Source organism: Hippopotamus amphibius, chromosome 8, assembly GCF_030028045.1.
Source record: "Hippopotamus amphibius kiboko isolate mHipAmp2 chromosome 8, mHipAmp2.hap2, whole genome shotgun sequence".
NCBI lineage: Eukaryota > Metazoa > Chordata > Mammalia > Artiodactyla > Hippopotamidae > Hippopotamus > Hippopotamus amphibius.
The window spans coordinates 76,716,935-76,736,883 of record NC_080193.1 but is presented as its reverse complement, the minus strand read 5'-3'; the positions used below and the strand labels follow the sequence as shown (position 1 = coordinate 76,736,883).

The following is a 19,949-nucleotide window of genomic DNA, read 5'->3' as shown; positions in this document are numbered from 1 at the left end:
TAAATAAAGTTTAGAATTTACTTATATCTTGTCAGGTTTTGCACTGACCTCCTTTTTCTGTTTGAGAATCTGGTCCAGGACCCTACATTACAGTTGTCATGTTACTGTAGTTTTTCCAATTTGTGATAATTCCTCAGCCTTGTCTTTCATGACCTTGACACTTTTGAAGAGTACTGTTCAGTGATTTGGAATGTTTCTTAATTGTGGTTTGTCTAATGTTTTCTCGTGATTAGATTGAGATTAAGCATTATTGGGAAAGACCACAGAGTGATGTGCATCATATTAGGGGGTACCTGATATCAGCATGTATACTGGTGATGTTAACCGTGATCATTTGGCTAAGGTGGTATGTGCCAGAATTCCTAACTTTATTTTCCCTTTTAAATATTAGACTATATTTTGGGGGATATTTTTTGAAACTCTGCAGTTCTGTTTTTGCTTAAACTTTCCCCCACTCATTTTAGCATACTTTTTCAGCTGGTCTGTTTATCATTTGATTTTTTTGGAGTTTAAAAAATATCCTAGAAAGTAATATTTTAGCAGTTAATAATATGAAAAATATCTTTTCCTTGGTTTGTGAGTTGTCTTTTCATGTTGTTAACTTCTGAAGAACAGACACTTTAAATTGCATTTTCTTTTTGGTGCTGGTGTAAAATTACAATTAATATCTGTTTATTAATCCTCTATCTAGCCACCTTGCTAAATCCCCGTATTAATTTTAATACTTTGGGTATAGTTTCCTTTGGATTTTTAATGTAGATAATCATATCATTGGTAAACAGATATGTTTATTCCATTCAAATCCCTAAAACTTTTATTTCTTTTTCAAATCTTCCTGAACTGGCAACTCACAGTTGGGAAGGAGATATTTTCCACACAAATAAGTAATGACAATTCAATTTTGAGTGAAAGAAGTAGTAGCAGGCATTTTTTTCTTGTTCTTGATTTTTTTTTTTTTTTTTGATGCGTTAGTGTTAATAACTTTGCTAACATGGCAGCTGGCTATGAAAGACCTCAAGTGTTTACCTAGATCCATGTCTTTAGGTTTTATTTGTTTATTTTTTTTTTACCATCTTCAGTTTTCTTAGTTTTCCTTTGGAGTTTCAAGGAGGAATAGAATGCCTTTTTTCCAGGCTCAAGCGCATTAATTTGTTTATTTATTGATTCATTCAACCATCCTGTATTGGGCACTTAAGATGAAAAAGTATCAGTGTAAGACACAGAAACAAAGAAATGTTTATTCTTGTTAGGATGATTCTTCTCAACTATTCATAAATAAGAGATGTACAGAAAGCAATATTACACAGCTAGAAAGAGGCATGTGCCAGAAAGGAGATACAACCAAAGAAGAGTGATATAGTACTGAGGAGAGAGATCTGCTCTGGGAAAGGTATGACTTCTTGGCCTTGCTGCTGTATTCCATGAAGACGAAATGAGCTTGTTTTATGTTTTGTGGGCCTAGTTCAACATGGAAGTCGTAAAGGGAGTATTTTTAAGAAATATATTGCTTAAGGAAGGAGCCATTAATAGTATTTTTATGCTCTAGAAACAGCAGTATCATGTCAGTGTGTACTGAATACCTATAAGATAAAAGATGTGAACAGTCCTGAGGTTTTATTTTTGATAGTTATGAGCTTTATATTTTCTGTTGCAGAGTGAAGGGAAGGGAAGGAAAGTTTACCTCTCATGGAAGATATTTTAAAATATTTTGTATGTTAGGATGCTTTTAGTACCAAGTGATAGAAAACCCTGACCCAGAGTGACTTTAATAAGCAAATATATTATCTCACATAAGTGGGAGTCTAGAGGTTGTGCAGGTTTCAGGCCTCGTATAGTCAGTGACTTGATGATATTATCAGATTGCCCTTTGCTGTCTTCAGTGATCCGGTAGTGGATTCTCTATGACCGTGAAGATGGCTGCCAGTGTGGTCAAGCTATATGCTTTCTTGATCACATCAAACAAGGAAAGGGGAAGTTCTGTCCATCAACCATGATATTGATTATGGTCTCCAGGGGAGCTATGCTCTGATTTTATTAGAATAATGAAGATCTAAAGATGTGTCCTCTATGAAGAAGATTAGGTTTCTCTTTTTTTCTTTTTTAATAAATGTATTTACTTATTTATTGGCTGGGTTGGGCGTTCGTTGCTGCATGTGGACTTTTGGCGAGCAGGGGTTACTCTTTGTTGCAGTGCGTGGTCTTCTCATTACGGTGGCTTCTCTTGTTGTGGAGCACGGGCTCTAGGCGTGTGGGCTCAGTAGTTGTGGCTCGGGGGCTCTAGAGCACAGGCTCAGTAGTTGGGATGTATGGGCTTAGTTGCTCCGTGGCATGGGACTTTTGGCGAGCAGGAGTTATTCTTCATTGTGATGTGTGGTCTTCTCATTGCAGTGGCTTCTCTTGTTGCGGAGCATGGGCTCTAGGCACAAGGGCTCAGTAGTTGTGGCTCGGAGGCTCTAGAGCACAGGCTCAGTAGCTGTGGTGCACGGGCTTAGTTGCTCCATGGCACGTGGGATCTTCCTGGATGGGGGATCGAACCCGTGTCCCCTGCATTGGCAGGTGGATTCTTAACCACTGCGCCACCAGGGAAGTCCTTAGGTTTCTATTAACAAGGAAGAAAGAGGGGAATGAATGTTGGTTAAGTAACCAGTACTGGGCACTATAGTTTCATTAGATTATAATAAATGTTTCTACAACTTTTAAATTAAAAAATGTTACAACATTAAAAGAAGTTTAGAAAATAGAGAAAATAGTCACTCATAATCCTCCTTCTCTAAAAAAAATTAACACCATTCCCTTTCAATCTTTTCATAAATGTTTTTACATAGTTAAATTATACTATTCTTAAATACATTTTATTTTTTTTACTTTATGTCATAGTCATTTGTATGTTGCTACATCTTCAAAATTATTTTTTAAATGCATAATAATCAATTGAAGAAATATGCCATGGTTTAGTTTGTCATTTACCTATTAGTGGAAATCTAGATAACTTCTTTTACTCATTTGTCTCAGGTTTTTAAAAAGAAACTGTTTTTTAGAACAGTTTTACATTTACAGAAAAATTGTCAAGCTAGTACAGAGAGTTTTCATATACTGCCTGCACCTAGTTTCCCCTATTGTTAACATGTAGTATGGTACATTTGTTACAATTAATGAACCAAAACTAACATGTTATTATTAACTAGGGTCCATACTCTTATCCAGAAATTCTCAATTAAAAAAAAAAAGTCTAATGTCTTTTTTCTGTTCGAGGTTCCCATCTAGAATACCTATGCATCACATTTAGTTGTCATGTCCCCTTAGGGTCCTCTTGGCTGTGAGAGTTTCCAAGTTATCTTTGAAGGACATACTTTAGTGCAGAGTGGGTTGGTTTTTAAGCCAGACATTTTGATGCAACACTGAATCGTATTTGTTCTAAAGCAACTATTACTATCTTTTCAGACAATGAATAGAAGACAGAAACTACTAAGAAAATTGTAATATTTGAAATATAACACATGAAAGGGAAAGTTACTTTCAGTATTCATTTAAAATAAAATTTACACTGAAATAAAAATATAAGACAAATCCTTCTTAAGAGAAATACACAGTGCATAAGTCAGTTCCCTACTAGATTTTGCTTTTGTTTAGATCCCAAGGTATTTTGGTTTTTAGAGTGACGGCAGAATTTACAAGCAGACAGCATATAATTCTTTCTGGGGCATCTAAGGTCTGAATGCATGAGCTCTTAATGCCGACCTGTTAGATTTTTCTCCTACAAGCTATCTAGTATGTGCTACTATCAAATGCATCTCGAGTGAAAATCTATAATAAATTTATTTAATATGATATTTGAGAAATGTTCTCTAGAACTTAGTAAAATAAATGTTAATTACTGCTGATAGAAACTTGGATTCATTGATCACACTTGGAGGCCTTAATCAATGAGCCATGTTATAATTTCAACGAACAAATCAAGATTCTTTGGACTCAGAGTAGAGCCTGGTGAAAAAATTTTGCCATAACACACAAAGCAGCAATAAAATTAAATAAGTTAAGAGACAAGTTCGGTTTTTTTTTTTTTCTTTAAATTTCAGCAAAGGTCCAGTGACTGACATGACTTGTTCTCACAAAAAAGTCTTCATCTAGTAGTCTTTCAGAAAGAGTTTGTGAGAATTATATTCCCTGCGTTCTTGCATTTAAAAAATCTTCATCTTTAAAATCCACTAACTTCATTGGTAATTTTCTGTATTAGTTTTTCCTGAGACATGGTATACCCTTTCTGTCTGTAAAATTTCTTTTGTTTTAGGAAAGTTGTCTTACAGATATATTTGAAAATGTTTTCTATTTCATATATGTAGTTCCTTCCTTTAGGAATATCAGTTATGCTGATGTTTGATCTCCTTCATCTGCCTTTCATATCTGTTTTCCCTATAATCTTTTTACACTGTTCGTACTTTCCAATTTCATTTTTCCCACTTCTCTCAGGCTTTTTTTTATGATCCTTATCTTTTCAAATAGTATCAGTTCTTCACTAATTATCTCCTATATGACTTTTATTTCTATAATGGTTTTGTTTTTCTTTTTTACTTATTTCCTCTTTCCTAAGTCTGAAACACTAGTTTTTATTTCCTTTTGTGAAATTTATTTATTATGCATTTGGATCTCTGCTTTGAGCTCTTCTTTAGTGGTGATATTTTCATAAATTTTTGAGTTCTTGCTAATAATACCTTTGGTCAAGGTAGTCATTTCTGTGTCTACATACTTATATATGTTTTATCCTTCTGCCATTTTTCTTGCTTGTTCCTTTCTTCCTTTTTACATGCAGTATTTTTTTTTAATAGAACAGCTGGAATAGCTCCTCTTCCCACCCCCCACCCCCATCTTTAAATAATGAGTTCTTAGATTTTAGCATTATATTTTTTAAGTTGGATATTATAAAATGCCTTTTGTTCAGGTGTTTAAGCCCTCCATTACAAGCATAAAATAATCATTTTTGGCCAGTCCATGCTCACCAAGGAGGAGTAGAATGTCCACTGTGTTTCAAGTGTGCCTCACAAAGACTGCTACTGAGATGCCTACTACATATTAGAATGTTTTCTTTTCATGTTAGTGTAATTCTCTAATAAGCTCTGTATGATTTACTTTGTTGTTTATACTTCTCCCAGAAACTGTGTATGCTGTTGGATTATATGTATGGTTAATTATTTTACATGGTTTTTTAATAGTATAGGAGAAAATCATGTGAAATTGTGTTTTATAGATAAAAAAAGGTCAAATATATTGGTAATTTCATATGTCTCAACATAATATATGATTAACCTCTTTATGTCATTACTTAACCATTCTTGAACCCTTACTTCTGAGTCATCTCTCCACGGACTTGAATTGCAAATAGTTTTTTTCAGGAAGGAAGTAGGAAGTATATTTTATGCCTTGTTATATCAGTTGGGATTCTTGGAGTCTTAGCTTTGAATTCAGAGGAATCACAACTATGTCCTCAGAGGTACTGAAGTCTCTCAAATGTGGAAGTGAATATTATTGTGAGTGGGTCTTAAGTATGACAGTGAAAGGCCCAACCTCTCCCTTGCACCCTTGGTCCCCAGACCATGTGCACAACTCTAGAGAATAAAAGCAATGTTATATCCCAGAGGATAGCACCCCAACCTCATAAGGTGTTACCTCCCGATTTAGCACGTCACTACACCATTACATCATTCTAATCAGTGAATTCAGTGGGCTTCTCTACTTCTATAAGGTGAAATTCTTGGTTACAAATAATATTGAATGAGATAACATAATAGCTTAAATAGTATTTGGTAAATCTGTGGATTATGGTGTTCACATAAGCAAGGTGGTAGAACAAATGAAGACAGCAAACCCAAACCCAGAATTAGTGTTTCTTTTACTGGAGAAAGATTACTGCCCACTCCATCATAGAACAGCTCAGTGAACTTAGTCTGATATCAACTGGTTGGTGGGTCCTCCTGCCATGGTTCTGTATCAGAGGCTCAGAGTTGATTGCTGCTGCTGGAAAACTGGCATCCTGTAAGGGTGGTAGCCAGGTAATCATTAGTGAGAGGAAGCTCATGCTCATGCTGTGGAGCTCGTTTCCTGCTACCAGGTACTTTGTTCTTATGCCCGTTGACCAAGCACTGCAGCGCCTGGGAAAGGGGGTTGGTTGACATTCTCAAGGTAGATCATCTTGCCTCCACAGTTGGAGTCTTTGCTAACCATTCTCGTGGAACACAAATAATTATACTCTGGGCCCATTACAGTAGGCCCATTTCTCCACATCTGTTCCCCAAAGACACCAGTCCTGCAATCTTTCTTCTTTCAGGTCCCTATCTATCTGGTTAAACGTGTAGCCACTGCCCATTAGGCCATCTCTCCTCAGCCAAAGTAGACCATGGATATATTGCTTGAAGTTCTGCCTGCAGGGAGGAAGTTTCTGCTCTACTGTCTTTTCAGGGACCACTCCTTAGAATGGATATGCTATCATAGTCCACATATGACTTGTGACAATGAAAGGTCAGTTGGAACTAGGCATGCAAGGTACTCAGACCTTTCTGCATCTTCCTATATCTTGTATTTCATATATATATATATATATATATATATATATATATATAATTTCAGTTGTTCCAAGCCACATATATATATATGGTTTGTTTCTCTTGAGTCTTACTCTTTCTGATTAATACTCCTACTTTTCATGTAAGAGACTTAGTGAGACTCTGAATTCAACAATGTAGTGATTTATCACCCTTTGGTTTTTATTTTTATTTATTTGTTTTTTGCCATCTTAGCCTGGCAGTTGCAATAGATTCAGAATAATTTTTTGATATACATAGGAAGTCACTAAATTTCCATCTTAGCCTGAAGTCAAGACTTTAGAGGTTGAGCTCGTAATTCTGTTGTTCCCACCTTTTTTTCAGGTTCTCCAAGTCTCTCATTGTTTCTGTGAGCTCTGTGGTATCTTTCTAATAAATTTCTTTTCCAACCGTAGTTGGTTTCTCATGCTTACAACCAAGAACCCAGACAAACACATTAGTATTAGGAGATGGATGTAGAGAACAGAACCTTAGGAACCTCTGAGAATAATTAATTGTTTAGATGATTGGAGGTAACTCAGGTCCTGTTAATTTTTGAAATAGTAATTAATTTCCAAAATGTCCTTCAGACTTCAAAGGCAGTGACAACAGTTTCCCCAGATCCTCAACAGGAACTTCATTCTAGCGAACACAGATAATAATATTGTCATTTTGAAAATTAATGAGACCCGAGTCTTTAACTGTCTGGATTCTTGGTTGCAAACAGGAGAAACCAACTGTGGTTGGAAAAGGAATTTATTAGAAGGATATTGAAGGGCTCATAGAAACAGTAAGAGTCATCCTAAAAAAGTTATGGAACAAATGCCAATCTGGAAAGCCAAGAACAAGAAGTCCAACCATAGTCTTTTATCAGGATTAGTTTGGCCACGATGGCAACGGTTCTTACCACTGCTTTTGCAGGACAGCATTGCCATTGGGCACTGCTACCACCACTACTTTTACTGGGAACCACTCTAGCTGCCATGAGGGAATCCAAGTACCTCTTTATCTTTGTGTCATTCTCTTCACATTGAAAGTCTTGAGTTGAATCAGAGTCTAAGTCATACAGTGTGCTGGCTTTCACACTAGTTTCACACTAGTTTTCATAGAGTTAGAGGGGTCTTCTATAAAGAGAGGCCAGGCATTAAGTAGGAGGCTTCTGTAATAGGAATTGTAGTCCTTTGGCCCACTTACATGCAATGTGGAAGTCTTCCTTTCTAATTTGTATGCCTTTTCTTTCTTTTTCTTGCTTTATGGTGAGAATGGATTTTTTTTTTTTTTTTAAAGTACCATTAATAAGTTTATTGAGTCTTATTCCTCACCAAATGACATGATACATGAATTCTTCCTCCTGGTTCATCATACCTGGTACCTCATTCACTTAAATTTTCCTTTTTCACTAAAACTAACAAATACTTTCACCTCACCAGTAACTACTGTATAGGATAACATTTCTGGGCCTTATCCCTCCCTTAAATAATTACAAAGAATCCAACATTCTGTGCAGTTACCTACTTTCATTACAACACTAAGCAATTCTCTCTTGATGGAGTCAGTGCTATTAGAACTCATTTCCCTGAGGTCTATTTCTCGTTTTTACTTTTTCAGCAGACTCTTAGTCTCCCTTTCTAATTTATTTATTTATTTATTTATTTATTTATTATTTTTTATTTATTTATTTATTTATTTATTTTTTTGGGGGGTACACCAGGTTCAATCATCTGTTTTTATACACATATCCCCGTATTCCCTCCCTTCCTTGACTCCCCCCCCCTCGAGTCCCCCCCACCCTCCCTGCCCCAGTCCTCTAAGGCATCTTCCATCCTCGAGTTGGACTCCCTTTGTTATACAACAACTTCCCACTGACTATTTTACAGTTGGTAGTATATATATGTCTGTGCTACTCTCTCGCTTCATCTCAGTTTCCCCTTCACCCGAGAATGGATTTTTTTGATGAGAGTAAACACCCTTGTCTTTTTTCTGATCTGGAGGAAAGCATTTAGTCTTTCACTGTTAAGTTGAGGATGTTCCTGTTTGTTACTCATTTGCTGAGTGTTTGATCATGGATAGATGTTGAATTTTGTCAAATACTTTTTGCATCTATTGAGATGATTGTGTGTGTTTTTTTCATTGTTTGGTAATTGATGAATTGATTAATTTTCGAATGTCGAACAAATCTTGGTCTTGAATGTTGTATTATCATTTTATGTATTGCTGGATTCTATTTGCTAATATTTCATAAGAATTTTAAGTCTGTTTTTCATGAGGGATATTGACCTCATGAATCCTTTGTCTGATTTTAGTATCAGAGTAATGCTGGCTTCATGAAACCAGTTAGGCAGTGTTCTACTATATTCTGTGTTCTGAAAGTGTTTGTATGGAATTAGTATTAATTCTTTCTAAAAGACTTGGTAGCATTCTCCAGCAAAACCATCTTGGCCTGGCTTTTTCTTTGTGGGAACATTTTAAATTATGAATTCAGTTTCTTTAGTAGATAAAGGAATATTTAGGTATTGGTATCTACTTGAGCAGTCATAGGCAGTGTGTGTCTTTCAAGGAGTTTATCCATTTCATCCAAAATGTTGAATTTATTGGCCTGAAGTTGTTCATAATTCTCTTATTACTCTTTTAATGCTCATAGGATCTATAATAATGTTTTCTCATTCCTGATATTGGTAACTTCTTCCTTATTTTTCTTTCTTTTTTTTTTTTTTTTTTTTGGGCACACGGGCTTAGTTGCTCCGCGGCATGTGGGATTTTCCTGGAGCTGGGATCGAACCCATGACCTCTGCATTGGCAGGCAGATTCTTAACCACTGCGCCACCTAGGAAGCCCTTCCTTATTTTTCTTGATCAGTCTCACCAGAAACTTACCTATTTTATGATCTATTCAAAGAATCAGCTTTTTATTTTATTGGTTTTCTTTATTGTTTCTTCATTTTCTATTCATTGATTCTTATTTCTTTACTATTTCCTTCCTTCTGCTTAGCGGGGATCTAATTTGCTTTTCTTTTTTCAGTTTTTTAAGGTAGAAGTTTAGATCACTGACACATTTCTTCTTTTCTAAGATGAGCATTTAATGCTGTAAGTTTCCCTCAAAGCACTGCTTTAGCTGCTTCTCACAAATATTGATATGTTTCATGCAGTTCAAAATATTTTCTAATTCTCTTTTTATTCTTTAACCCATGGGCTGTTTAATTTTCATATATTTGTGGATCTTCCAGATAGCTTTCTGTTATTTTTTTTCCCATGTATTTCTTTCTGTCTTTGGCTTTTTGATGTGCTTTCTGGGAGACCACCACCTACATTTGAGGAGAAGGCAGTAGTCTGAGCCACCATGCTATGTGCAATGCCCATAGGCCACTGGAGACTACAGGTCAACCCACAGGCTGCCTTGAGTCTGTGCTCTTGGGTAGGTGTATGTGTCAACAGTAGGCTGGTCTCTCTTGGCTGGCATATGAGAAATGGGGCCAGCCATTCTACCACCACTGCCATGTTCCAGTAATGAGGCTGAATATGGCAATTTGTTAAAAGTCTGCATATAAGGCAGCCACATCCCCAGTCCCCCTCCACCACTGTGCACCTAAGAACCCTAGTAGCCAGGCATCTACCCTTTATGTAGGAAACAGAATCTTCTTCAAAGAAATTGGATGTCCCCTGAGAAGGTCCTAATGCCAGAGCTAAACTCCTTGCAGTCATTACTGAGGGTGGATTCCTGGTTCACCCTTGTGGATGGGTAGACCTGTGCAATGGAGGAGGTAGTCATCTTTGGTCTCCCAACACCCTCAACAAAGGCAGCTGTTTTAAGACTCGTGTCACATTTCCTATTGACTATCTATATTCAGCACTTTAACTTTAGACTTGTGGTCTGTATGTGGCATGCCAGTACTTACAAGAATGGAGAATTATCAATTTTGATATATGTGTAGATGACCCACAAATAAAGAGCGAGATCAGCCCTGTAAAAGATGGAATTCTACTCACAGTGTCAGGACTGTCCTATTAAATGCAATCTTACTTTTAATGGACCAGTACCCTAAAATGTGAATGGTCGTTTGCTGGGTGACCGGATTAAAGATAATTTAAATTTTCTTATTGGTAAATTTCTTTCTTTTCTAGCTCCTTTAAAGTGAACATATATTACTTTTGTGTTCTGGTAAAATATTTTAAAACGTTGAGGTAAAAATTAGTAGAATTGTGAAATAAATCGAAACATCAGATCTAATCTCGTGAGCATGATGTAAGGTATAGGCACTGTGAAACTAATGATTGAACAGCAAACTGGGTTGATCAGAATTGTCTCTAACGGTGTTTACAAGAGAAATAATTGACAAAAGCTTTTACTTCTCCATGAGGAACAACTGCAGGAGTCCTAAGAAGGGCTGTCTGGCCCTACTCCCCGGGTCAGAATTCCTGAGGAAAGGTAAAATTATACTATAGTCATGGCGTTAACAGGATGAGACTGTCCTCATCTCTTCTGCTTGGCCCCCCCATTCACTGGTGATGGTGTTCCTTCCGACAGAGGGGCAGGAAGTTTTGAAGACTTTTCTACTACCCTCACTTTTGGAGAGGAAATGGGTCGCCTGTGTTCCATTACTCACTAACACATTATTCCTCTCTGTCCTGTCCACAGGCAGCTGGCTAAGAGTCTTGGGCAGGCTGGTGAAATCGAGCCTGAAACAGAAGGGATACTAACAGAGTATGGTGTGGATTTCTCTGATTTCTCTTCAGAAGTTTTAGAATGTCTCCCTCAAGGCCTACCTTGGACAATTCCACCAGAGGAATTCTGCAAGAGAAGAGATTTAAGGTATGTAACTGAAACTCTTTAAGAGCAACATGTTTCTACCTTTCTGCCTTCCAATTTTACTTTCCTAGGAGCTGGCCTCAGATGTTTCCATCTTCCAACAACATTCAAGTTCTGTACAATTGAGAATTAAGTGTTCTGTACCAGAGGTTGGCCAGTGATGGCCTGCAAGCTGAATCTAGCCCACTGACTGCTTATGTACAGCCTGTGAGCTGAGAATGGTTTTTATATTTTTAAATGGCTGAAAAAAATCAAAACAATAATTTTTCATGAAAATTATGTAAAATTCAAATTTCAGCATTCATAAAGTTGCATTGGAACACAACCGGGCTTATTTGGCTGTATATTGTCTATGGCTATTTTTTTGCACTACAACAGCAGAGTTGAATTGTGGCAACAGAGGCCATGTGGCCTGCAAAGCCTAAGATATTTGCTCTCTGGCCCTTTACAGAAAAACTGTGCTGACTCTTCCTCTAGAGCATTCTAATTTCAAAAGGTATAGTTGCCACCTTCTTTTCTCATTGCTGTGCCGCATAGGTTTGGTCAAATAAAGACAGTGTTATCTGGTTAGAAGTGCCTTCCTTTAAATGGGCCTCTTCAGGCACAGAGCAAAGAATTCAAGACTTCTGTGCTTGGAGCTTCATTTTAAAGCTTTACTTTTAGGTCTGGAATTTGTTGGAAAGTACTTCTGTGGTATTTTTTTAACAACATCTTCTTTGAAGATGTTTCTTCATTGTGGGATGTTAGTTCTTTTCTGATATTTCTCTTCAGAATTTGGTTTCAGTACTGGCATTCACTTTGGATGCCACATGGAGATATTTAGAACCAAGAAACTTTTCATACAACCCACTTGAGGCTGTGGAAGGTTTTTTGCTAAGGTCATCCCATGTCAGAGTCTTTTCCACCCCACTTGCTCACTTCATGCAGCTGAACTTATGATACCTTAAGCTCTTGGTGCTCATTACTCCACCTAGTTTGAGAATCCTCCTTTCCGGCTCCCTCTTGCTTTTGTATCTTTTAGGAATTTACTTCTTTTTTTTCTTTTCTTGCTGACAGTAGGCAAGGAAAAGGAGTTGACAGTTCCCTTTCCCGCTTATTAGTAGCTCTGATGGAACACACATTATATTTGAAGTCAGTTAACTCAAGTTGCCTTCCAGGCTTTCAGCGGAAACTACTGTTCATTGAACTCCTTCTGGTCAGTCATCTTGAGCCCATAATTTTACTCTCACTGAACCTGTTTTCTTTCTGAGATCTTTTCCTAAATCTAAGAATCTATCAAAAAATTAATAAAAGAAAGTTAGAATGGTTGGCTGAATTTTATTGTTTGAAGTGTAAGTTAGTATAGCTATTCCACAGTAGCTATTAACATTTTAAATGTACCTACCCTTTCACCTAAAAACTCTATTTCCAGAAATCCATCCTACTCAAAGAAGTGTACTAGGATATACGTACAAGAATGTTTACTGCTGCTGAATGTAAAAGTTACATTGCTGATGTCCATCAGTAAAGGAGTGGTTAAATAACCTATGTCATATCAAAGATAGCATTCCCTGTAGCTGCAAAAAAGGAGCTAGATTCATGTGGACTTCCCTAAAAGGGTGGCCATCATATATTGTGAAGTGAAAGAAGCAAGTTTCAGAACAGTGTGAATATGAGCCTAGTTTTTTATAAAGTCAAATAATATAAAAACTATATAAATGTGTATGTATATACACATACATATACATGTGCACATAAAAGTATATTTGCGAAAAAAAAGTTCTGGAAAGAAATATATTGAACTGCTGACAGTGATTATCATGGTGGTAGGAGGTAGGGAGGCAGTATTTTACTTTTCACTTTATAAATTGCTCTATTATTCAAATTATTAAAAAAAATAACCTCTATAACTTTTAAAAATTATAAATGGAAATATCAGAAGAGAGAGGTGCTCAATCTTTCCTAGCCTGACTCCTAGCCTGCAGATAAATAATAAGGCATGCCAAAAGTCATAGAAGCCAGTACTTCTGAGTTCTCCTTTCATGGCCCCACCTTGCCTTTTTCTTTGGCCCCCATTGCTTTCTGAGTTAGACTACAGACTAGGGGGTCTTGCTCTGCAGAAGGCTTCTGTTAGAATATACTTCTGTGTCCTGCAAAAGGATCCAAAGATACAGGGAGCTTGTGGGATGCTCTCTGCTATTAGCATAGTAACAGGGATTTTTTTTTTTTTTAATCTCTTTAACTTCCAGAAACTTTTTACCTGCCCATCATCCTCTAGAATTATTTTTCTAAAATTCAAATCTTATTCTTTTTTTTTTTTTTTAATACTCCTTTGGCTTAAACTACTTTAACTCTTGCAACTGCTTCCTGATGACTAAAGTAGTAATCTCTAAACTTTGTTGAACATGCATTCCGTGTAACGTGCCTTTATTTTAAAATTACAAGTGTACTTAACTACTTCACTAATTTATTGTGTGTGCTATTAACATACATAAAAGTGGAAAAATGAGAATGAAATAAATTTTAATATATTTTTATTTTACTTTAAGAAGGTATAGAAAGCAATGTGAGTGAATATTCTTTTTTTTTTTTTTTTGCTTTAACAACTTGCAGTGTGGAAATACAGAGGTCTGATTGTAAGTTTTGTATGTTTTGATACTTAGTTTTTGTTTTAATAGTTAACATAACTGAAAAACATACCTCATATCTTGGGAAGAAGTGAGCTGAACTTAGTAAATCATAACACTCATTTTTCAATCCTGTTCACTGATTGTATTCAGATTCATTTTGAAATCCAGCTAATAAATTTCCATCTTTCATGATGTCAGTCAGTTCTCGTGGACTAATTGAAAGGTGCTACATTTTTAGATTTTTAAAAATGATTTCATAATCTTCCATTATTCCTCAGTTGGCATCTTTAAAAACTAGTTATAAAATTCTGTTAGAAAATTTAAGTGTATAGATATGAGCAGTTTTGTAGTTTAAAAGATTAGGTCATTTTAGGTCCCCAAATTGTAGAACAATGGAAACATTTCAAAACATCCACTTTTAGAATTTTATATTAAAAACTTGAGTTTCTTGTTTTATTTTGCTTTCAAAAAGCAGTAACTTTTTTTTAATCATTGTCAAAACATCACCTTTACCTTGAAGGGACAGATTAAGTGTGTTTATTTTTTTCTAAGTATCTGCTAGGGACCATATGATTGACAGTCATTGTTTTGAAATCATAATGTGACTGATGACAAATTCATGTTAGGAGCAGAAGAAATGTCAGCTTTGCTATTTTCATGGTATTAGCGGTATTGCTGTTATTAGTTCAATATTATCTTCAATCTGTGGATCTTTGCAATAATCTTTTTTAGCCACTTGCCTATTTTGTAAGGATTAATTTAGCTAAAACTAGATAATTTTCATAAATCCATGGTACTGGGCATGTGTAAATACCTATTCTTTACAGTTGGCTGAAAGTGTAGGAACCAATGGAAGTGCCAGTATCATTGCCTTTTGTGTTATGGAACACCCACTCTCGTCTCACTTGAGGTTCACCTCACTTACCACTGGATCCACACACCTTGCGAAGGTGCCAGGGTTAATTCATGTATTTATGTAGTCATGGTTAATTTCTTATTTTTTACAATGAAAAATAGAGAAGTACTTAGTATGCTGAAGTGTTTGGATCTGATCACCTTTTCCTTCTCTTTGACTGGTCTTGTAATAGATTTGTTTCATATTTCAATCAACAAATATTTATTGAACACCATCCATGGGCAGTAGGAATTCAGCAATGAACAAAAATAGACGTGGTCTCTGTTCTCGCGGAACTCTCGGCCTTATAGCAGAGGAGCATGAATCAAATGTTTTAGGCAATATTCAGATATGGAGCTGTAATGGAGGAGAGAGACACTTGGTACAGAAATTTGTAATACTGTGATTTCTTCTGCTCAGAATTCCCGTGCCTTCAAAGAGGATTTATCAATGTTAAATTTTCTAGGAATGTCAAAAGAACTAGGAATGAGTCCTAACACACACTCAGAGACATATGCTGTGAATAAATAATAAATATTATGGAAACTCCTAAATAAAACTTTTTTCCTTTTTCTCCCTTCTCTCCTGTATACATTTATTTGCATATGTAATATGTATGTATATATAATATATGCCAAGTGCTAAGTTAGTCACTGGACATACAAAGACAAGTAAGGCCCAGCCCTTGTTCTTCATGACTTTACTATTCCTTGGGGAGACATTTATATTGAGATAAATTACAGCAGAGAATGGCAAGTGCTATGATATTCATATGAACAAATTGCCGGTGTCATTGGTGCTTGAGCTGAGATCTGAGAAATGAGCAGGCACAGCAGGAACTAGAAGGACTAAAGTAGCTTTCAATTTAGTGATAGCTGCAGGAAGGTTGGTATGTTCCCCTGAGACTCCCAAATCTTGCTGTAACAGGGCTCACAACTCCCATGGTTTTGATAGCTTCTTGACCCCTGCTGCTGGGCCACCCTGCCATGGAGCCTACAGTGTTACCCAGGCTCTAGCTACATAAGGACTTTTACATACCCGTTTAGGTTTGGTATTTGAACAATTATATTTGGAACAGAAAAGTTCCATCAATCTTTAAACCTCATAATCCAATTATGTCAGTAAAATTCCAGTTTTTTAGTCCAGTGAAATTGGGGTAATATTTTGCAAACTGAAGTTGAGAGAAATAGTGTTTATTTTGAAAAGAAAAATGGTTGGTTAGCAATTTTCAAGAAGTAAGGCTAGTGTGAACTCTAAGGGGCAATCTGGCCCTTCTGATTGGGAGCACCATTTTTCTGGACCTTTGGCTCCAGTTTCTGAAGAATTGCTGCTTGCATGGCCTAACCTGCAGCTCTCTTAGCAGGGCATCTGAGGTTTAAAAAAAAAAATGCAACACCAATACTTCAAGCCTTTGGGGATCAGGAAGAGAATATATCCAAGGAAACTGCTTAAAGGGGGTTGCTCCAGAAGCCTAAGAAACACCAAGGTTATTTCTGAGACTGACTCCAATTATCTCCAATTTCATTCATATTGTTTTGTTTCCTTTGTTGCTAAACTGGAACCAAAGCTTAAAAGCTCAATTAAAGTGGAAAATGAAAGCCTAAATTATTGGAGGGGGAAAATACCCCGCTAAACTGATTTTTATATTTTAGTAGTATTGTGGAAGTTTGGATCACGTCACTTTTCAGTAAAACTATGAGCTTCCTTGAAGTGGAGGCGGTTTCTATAGTTTTTCACAGGAGAACTTGTGGATATCTATTTCTTTACTATTCCCTCAATAAAAAGGAAGCCCAGTGACCTCCACCGGACCATTACAAATGTGAAACTTGGCACTTAAAATTGCTTGCTCTAAATTTTCCAGTTGCTCTCTCTCTCTCTCTCTCTTTTTTTTTCCATTTAGTGTCGTTCTGCCAACTAGTGATTTTATTATTATAAACAGGACATTGTATTCACTTTTAAGAAGAAATATGAAGCTGGAGGTAAAATTACAAACTGCAGCTTCTCGGCCGCCAAAATCGAAAACAATGAGCTAAAAATACCGAGCACAGAAAGGGTGTTGTGGGGAGAAATACTGAAATATCTTCAAGATGGAACTATTCCATATAGACAGAAATTTCCTCTCACTCCAGGTAAAACCAACCTTGAAATAGCAACTTGAAAGGAGAGACATATAATACTAACCTCTTTCAGGTCAACCCTTTTGTGGGAAAGCTTTCAAACAGAACTAACATTAAGTGACTAATGATCTTGCTGTTTATGAGGAAGTCCAATCTGATTAAATTGCCATTTAGAAAAGGTTCCTCTGCTGAGGGAGTGTGGCAGCATAGAGGGAGCACTGGAAGTTAGAGACTAGCTGGGTGACCTTGGGCAAATCAGTTAAATTTGGGGAGGCAGAGAGAGAGAGAGCAGTTTCATCTTTTGTAAAATGGATTATTTGACCAAGTTAGGATTTTCCAAGAGGTGTTGGTAGGTCACAAGTTCTTTGGGATTTTAATAGATGCAATTCAGAAAAAAGATTCTGTGGCTACCCATTTTTGGAAAACAGTGGGTTAATAGATTTCTTACAGCATTTTTGGGGGGATCATCTCATGGAACTAGTGTTCCTTAGAATACACTATGAAATTGCTAAACTAAATATTTCAAAGTGTATTAGCTCTAATGATGTGTGGCTGTGTTTGAGATGTCCTTTATGAGTTATTCAGAGCAAACTTCTTGGATTTGAAAGAAAATGGTATTCCACCTATAACTGTCTTCCACATTTATCTGACAAATAAATATTGACTGTGCCTCACTGTAGGCAACAGAAGAAATTCAAGGACTGTTTTTAAATCTCAGCTCTTCCACTGTCAAGGGGACCTCTTCTTTGCTTGCCTGGTGGGAAGCAAGATTAAATTGTTCCTCATTAAATGGGGGAAGCTGTCATTGTCATTTGAAACTATTGGCAATGTTATCCCCTTCATGTAAATCCCAACTCACTGTTTATGAAAATGCAAGAAACTCATAGATGGTAACAAAGATCAGTGGGTCCTAAAGTAGATCCACAAGTGGATATTCTTAATTGTAAGTACTTGAGTAGTTTGTCAACATAAAATTTATATTGATAAATAGCACTAAATCTTAGAGAAAACAGTCAAAGATCAGTAGATTTTATCTGAACAGGTGGGAAAATGCCTATCGACAGAGAAGACAGTATTTTAACTTATACTCAGAAATAATTTTATAGCATTGTGGAAATATGAATGCACAGGAAAGATGATTAATTTCTATACATTCTAAATACATAAAATCTGTTTGGAAATTATACTGTAATGATAAGAAAAAAAATATTTTGTGTGGGTGGCCTAAGATTTGGAGTAAACTAGTGAGATTTAGGGATAGTTAAATGTCAAAGTAGCAAAGTGTCTTCACTGTTTTTTATATTGAGATATTCAAATACAATAACATTCACCTTTTTTAGTGTACAATTCAGCAATTTCTTTACAGTCTCAAAATTATGCAGCCATCACTGCTATTCGAGAACATTTTCACCACCCCCAAAAGAAATGCTGTACTTACTGTCAGTCGTTTCCCATTCCCTCTCCCCCCAGCTCCTAGCAACAACTAATCTACACTCTGTCTCTATGAATTTCCCTATTCTGGACATTTCATATAAGTGGATTCATATAATAAGTGGCTTTTTGTATCTGGCTTCTTTTACTTGGTATAATGTTTTCAAGGTTCACCATGCTGTAGCATGTATCAGTACTTCAGTACTTTTTACGACTGAATAGTATTCTGTTGTATGGATATACCACATTTTATTTACCCATTCGTTGATGGACATTTGGGCTGTTTCTACTTTTTAACTGTTATAATGCTGCTGTGAATATTTGTGTACAGGTTTTTGTGTGGACATATGTTTTCAGTTCTCTTGAGTACATACCCAGGAATGGAATTGCTGGTTCATGTAGTAAGTCTATATTTAATCTTTTGAGTAACTGTCAAACTTTTTTCCGAAGTGACTGCACAATCTTACATTCCTACCAGCAGTGTATGAGGGTCCTAATTGCTCCATGTTCTCACCAACGCTTGTTATCTGCATTTGTAATTATAGCCATCCTTACGGGTGTGAAGTAGTACTTCACTGTCAGTTTTTTAAAAAAATTTTCTTAAGGTGTAATTGACAAAAATTGTATATATTTAAGGTGTACAATGTGATGGTTTCACTTAAATATACATTGTGAAATGATCACAATTAAGCTGATTAGCATTTCTTACCTCACGTAGTTCCTTTTTTTTTTTTTTTTTTTTTCCTTTTCATCCCCCCTTTCCCCCTCATTGTGGTTTTGACTTGCATTTTCCTGGTGACTAATGATGCTAATGTGTTTTCAGGGGCTTGTTGACCATTTGTGTATCTTCTTTGGAGAAATGTCTGTTCAAATCCTTTGCCCATTTAAAAATTGGATTCTTTATATTGTTGAGTTGATAGTTTATATATTCTAGATACCAGTTTTTTTAATCACTTATTTGATTTGTAAATATTTTCTCCCATTCGTAAGTTGTCTTTTCACTTTGTTGATGATGTCTTTTGAAGCACAGAGGTTTCTAAATTTGATGAAGTCTAATTTATCTATTTTTCTTTGGTTGTTGGTGCTTTTGGTGTCATACCTAAGAAACCATTGGGTAATCCAAGATCACAAAGATTTGCACTGTTTTCTTCTAAGAGCTTTATAGTTTTAGCTCTTTCATTTATGTTTATGATCCATTTTTAGTTAATTTTTATATATGATGTGACGTAGGTGCCAAACTTCATTATTTTGCATGTGGATATGCAGTTGGCTGGCTCATCACCTTCATTAATGTCGAAAAGATCATTCTTTTCCCATTGAGTTGTCTTAGCACTCTTTTTGAAAATCAATTGACCATAAATGTATATGTTTATTTCTGGACTCTTAATTCTGATCCATTGATCTATATGTCTGTGTTTATGCCAGTAGCACACTGTCTAGATTTCTTTAAATTTGTGGTAAATTTTGAAATTAGAAAGAGTGAGTCTTCCAACTTTGCTTTTTTTTTTCCTCCCAAAGTTTT

General features: G+C 36.0%; 1 protein-coding gene across 11 annotated transcripts in view; it reads left to right on the top strand.

The window, feature by feature from the left end:
• LOC130859023 (DIS3-like exonuclease 2) overlaps window positions 1-19,949 on the top strand; it is a 386,474-nt gene that overhangs the window by 185,494 nt on the left and 181,031 nt on the right. For 10 of the 11 annotated variants that reach the window (XR_009055151.1, XM_057746243.1, XM_057746244.1 and 7 more), the window contains one exon: window positions 11,205-11,378. Coding sequence is in view for 10 of the 11 variants with exons in the window: in XM_057746243.1 (XP_057602226.1) it covers window positions 11,205-11,378 (174 nt within the window). In the remaining variant the exon portion in view is untranslated. Of the gene's footprint in view, window positions 1-11,204; window positions 11,379-15,072; window positions 15,251-19,949 lie in introns of those variants that run through there. The other variant, XM_057746251.1, reaches the window with a different exon arrangement.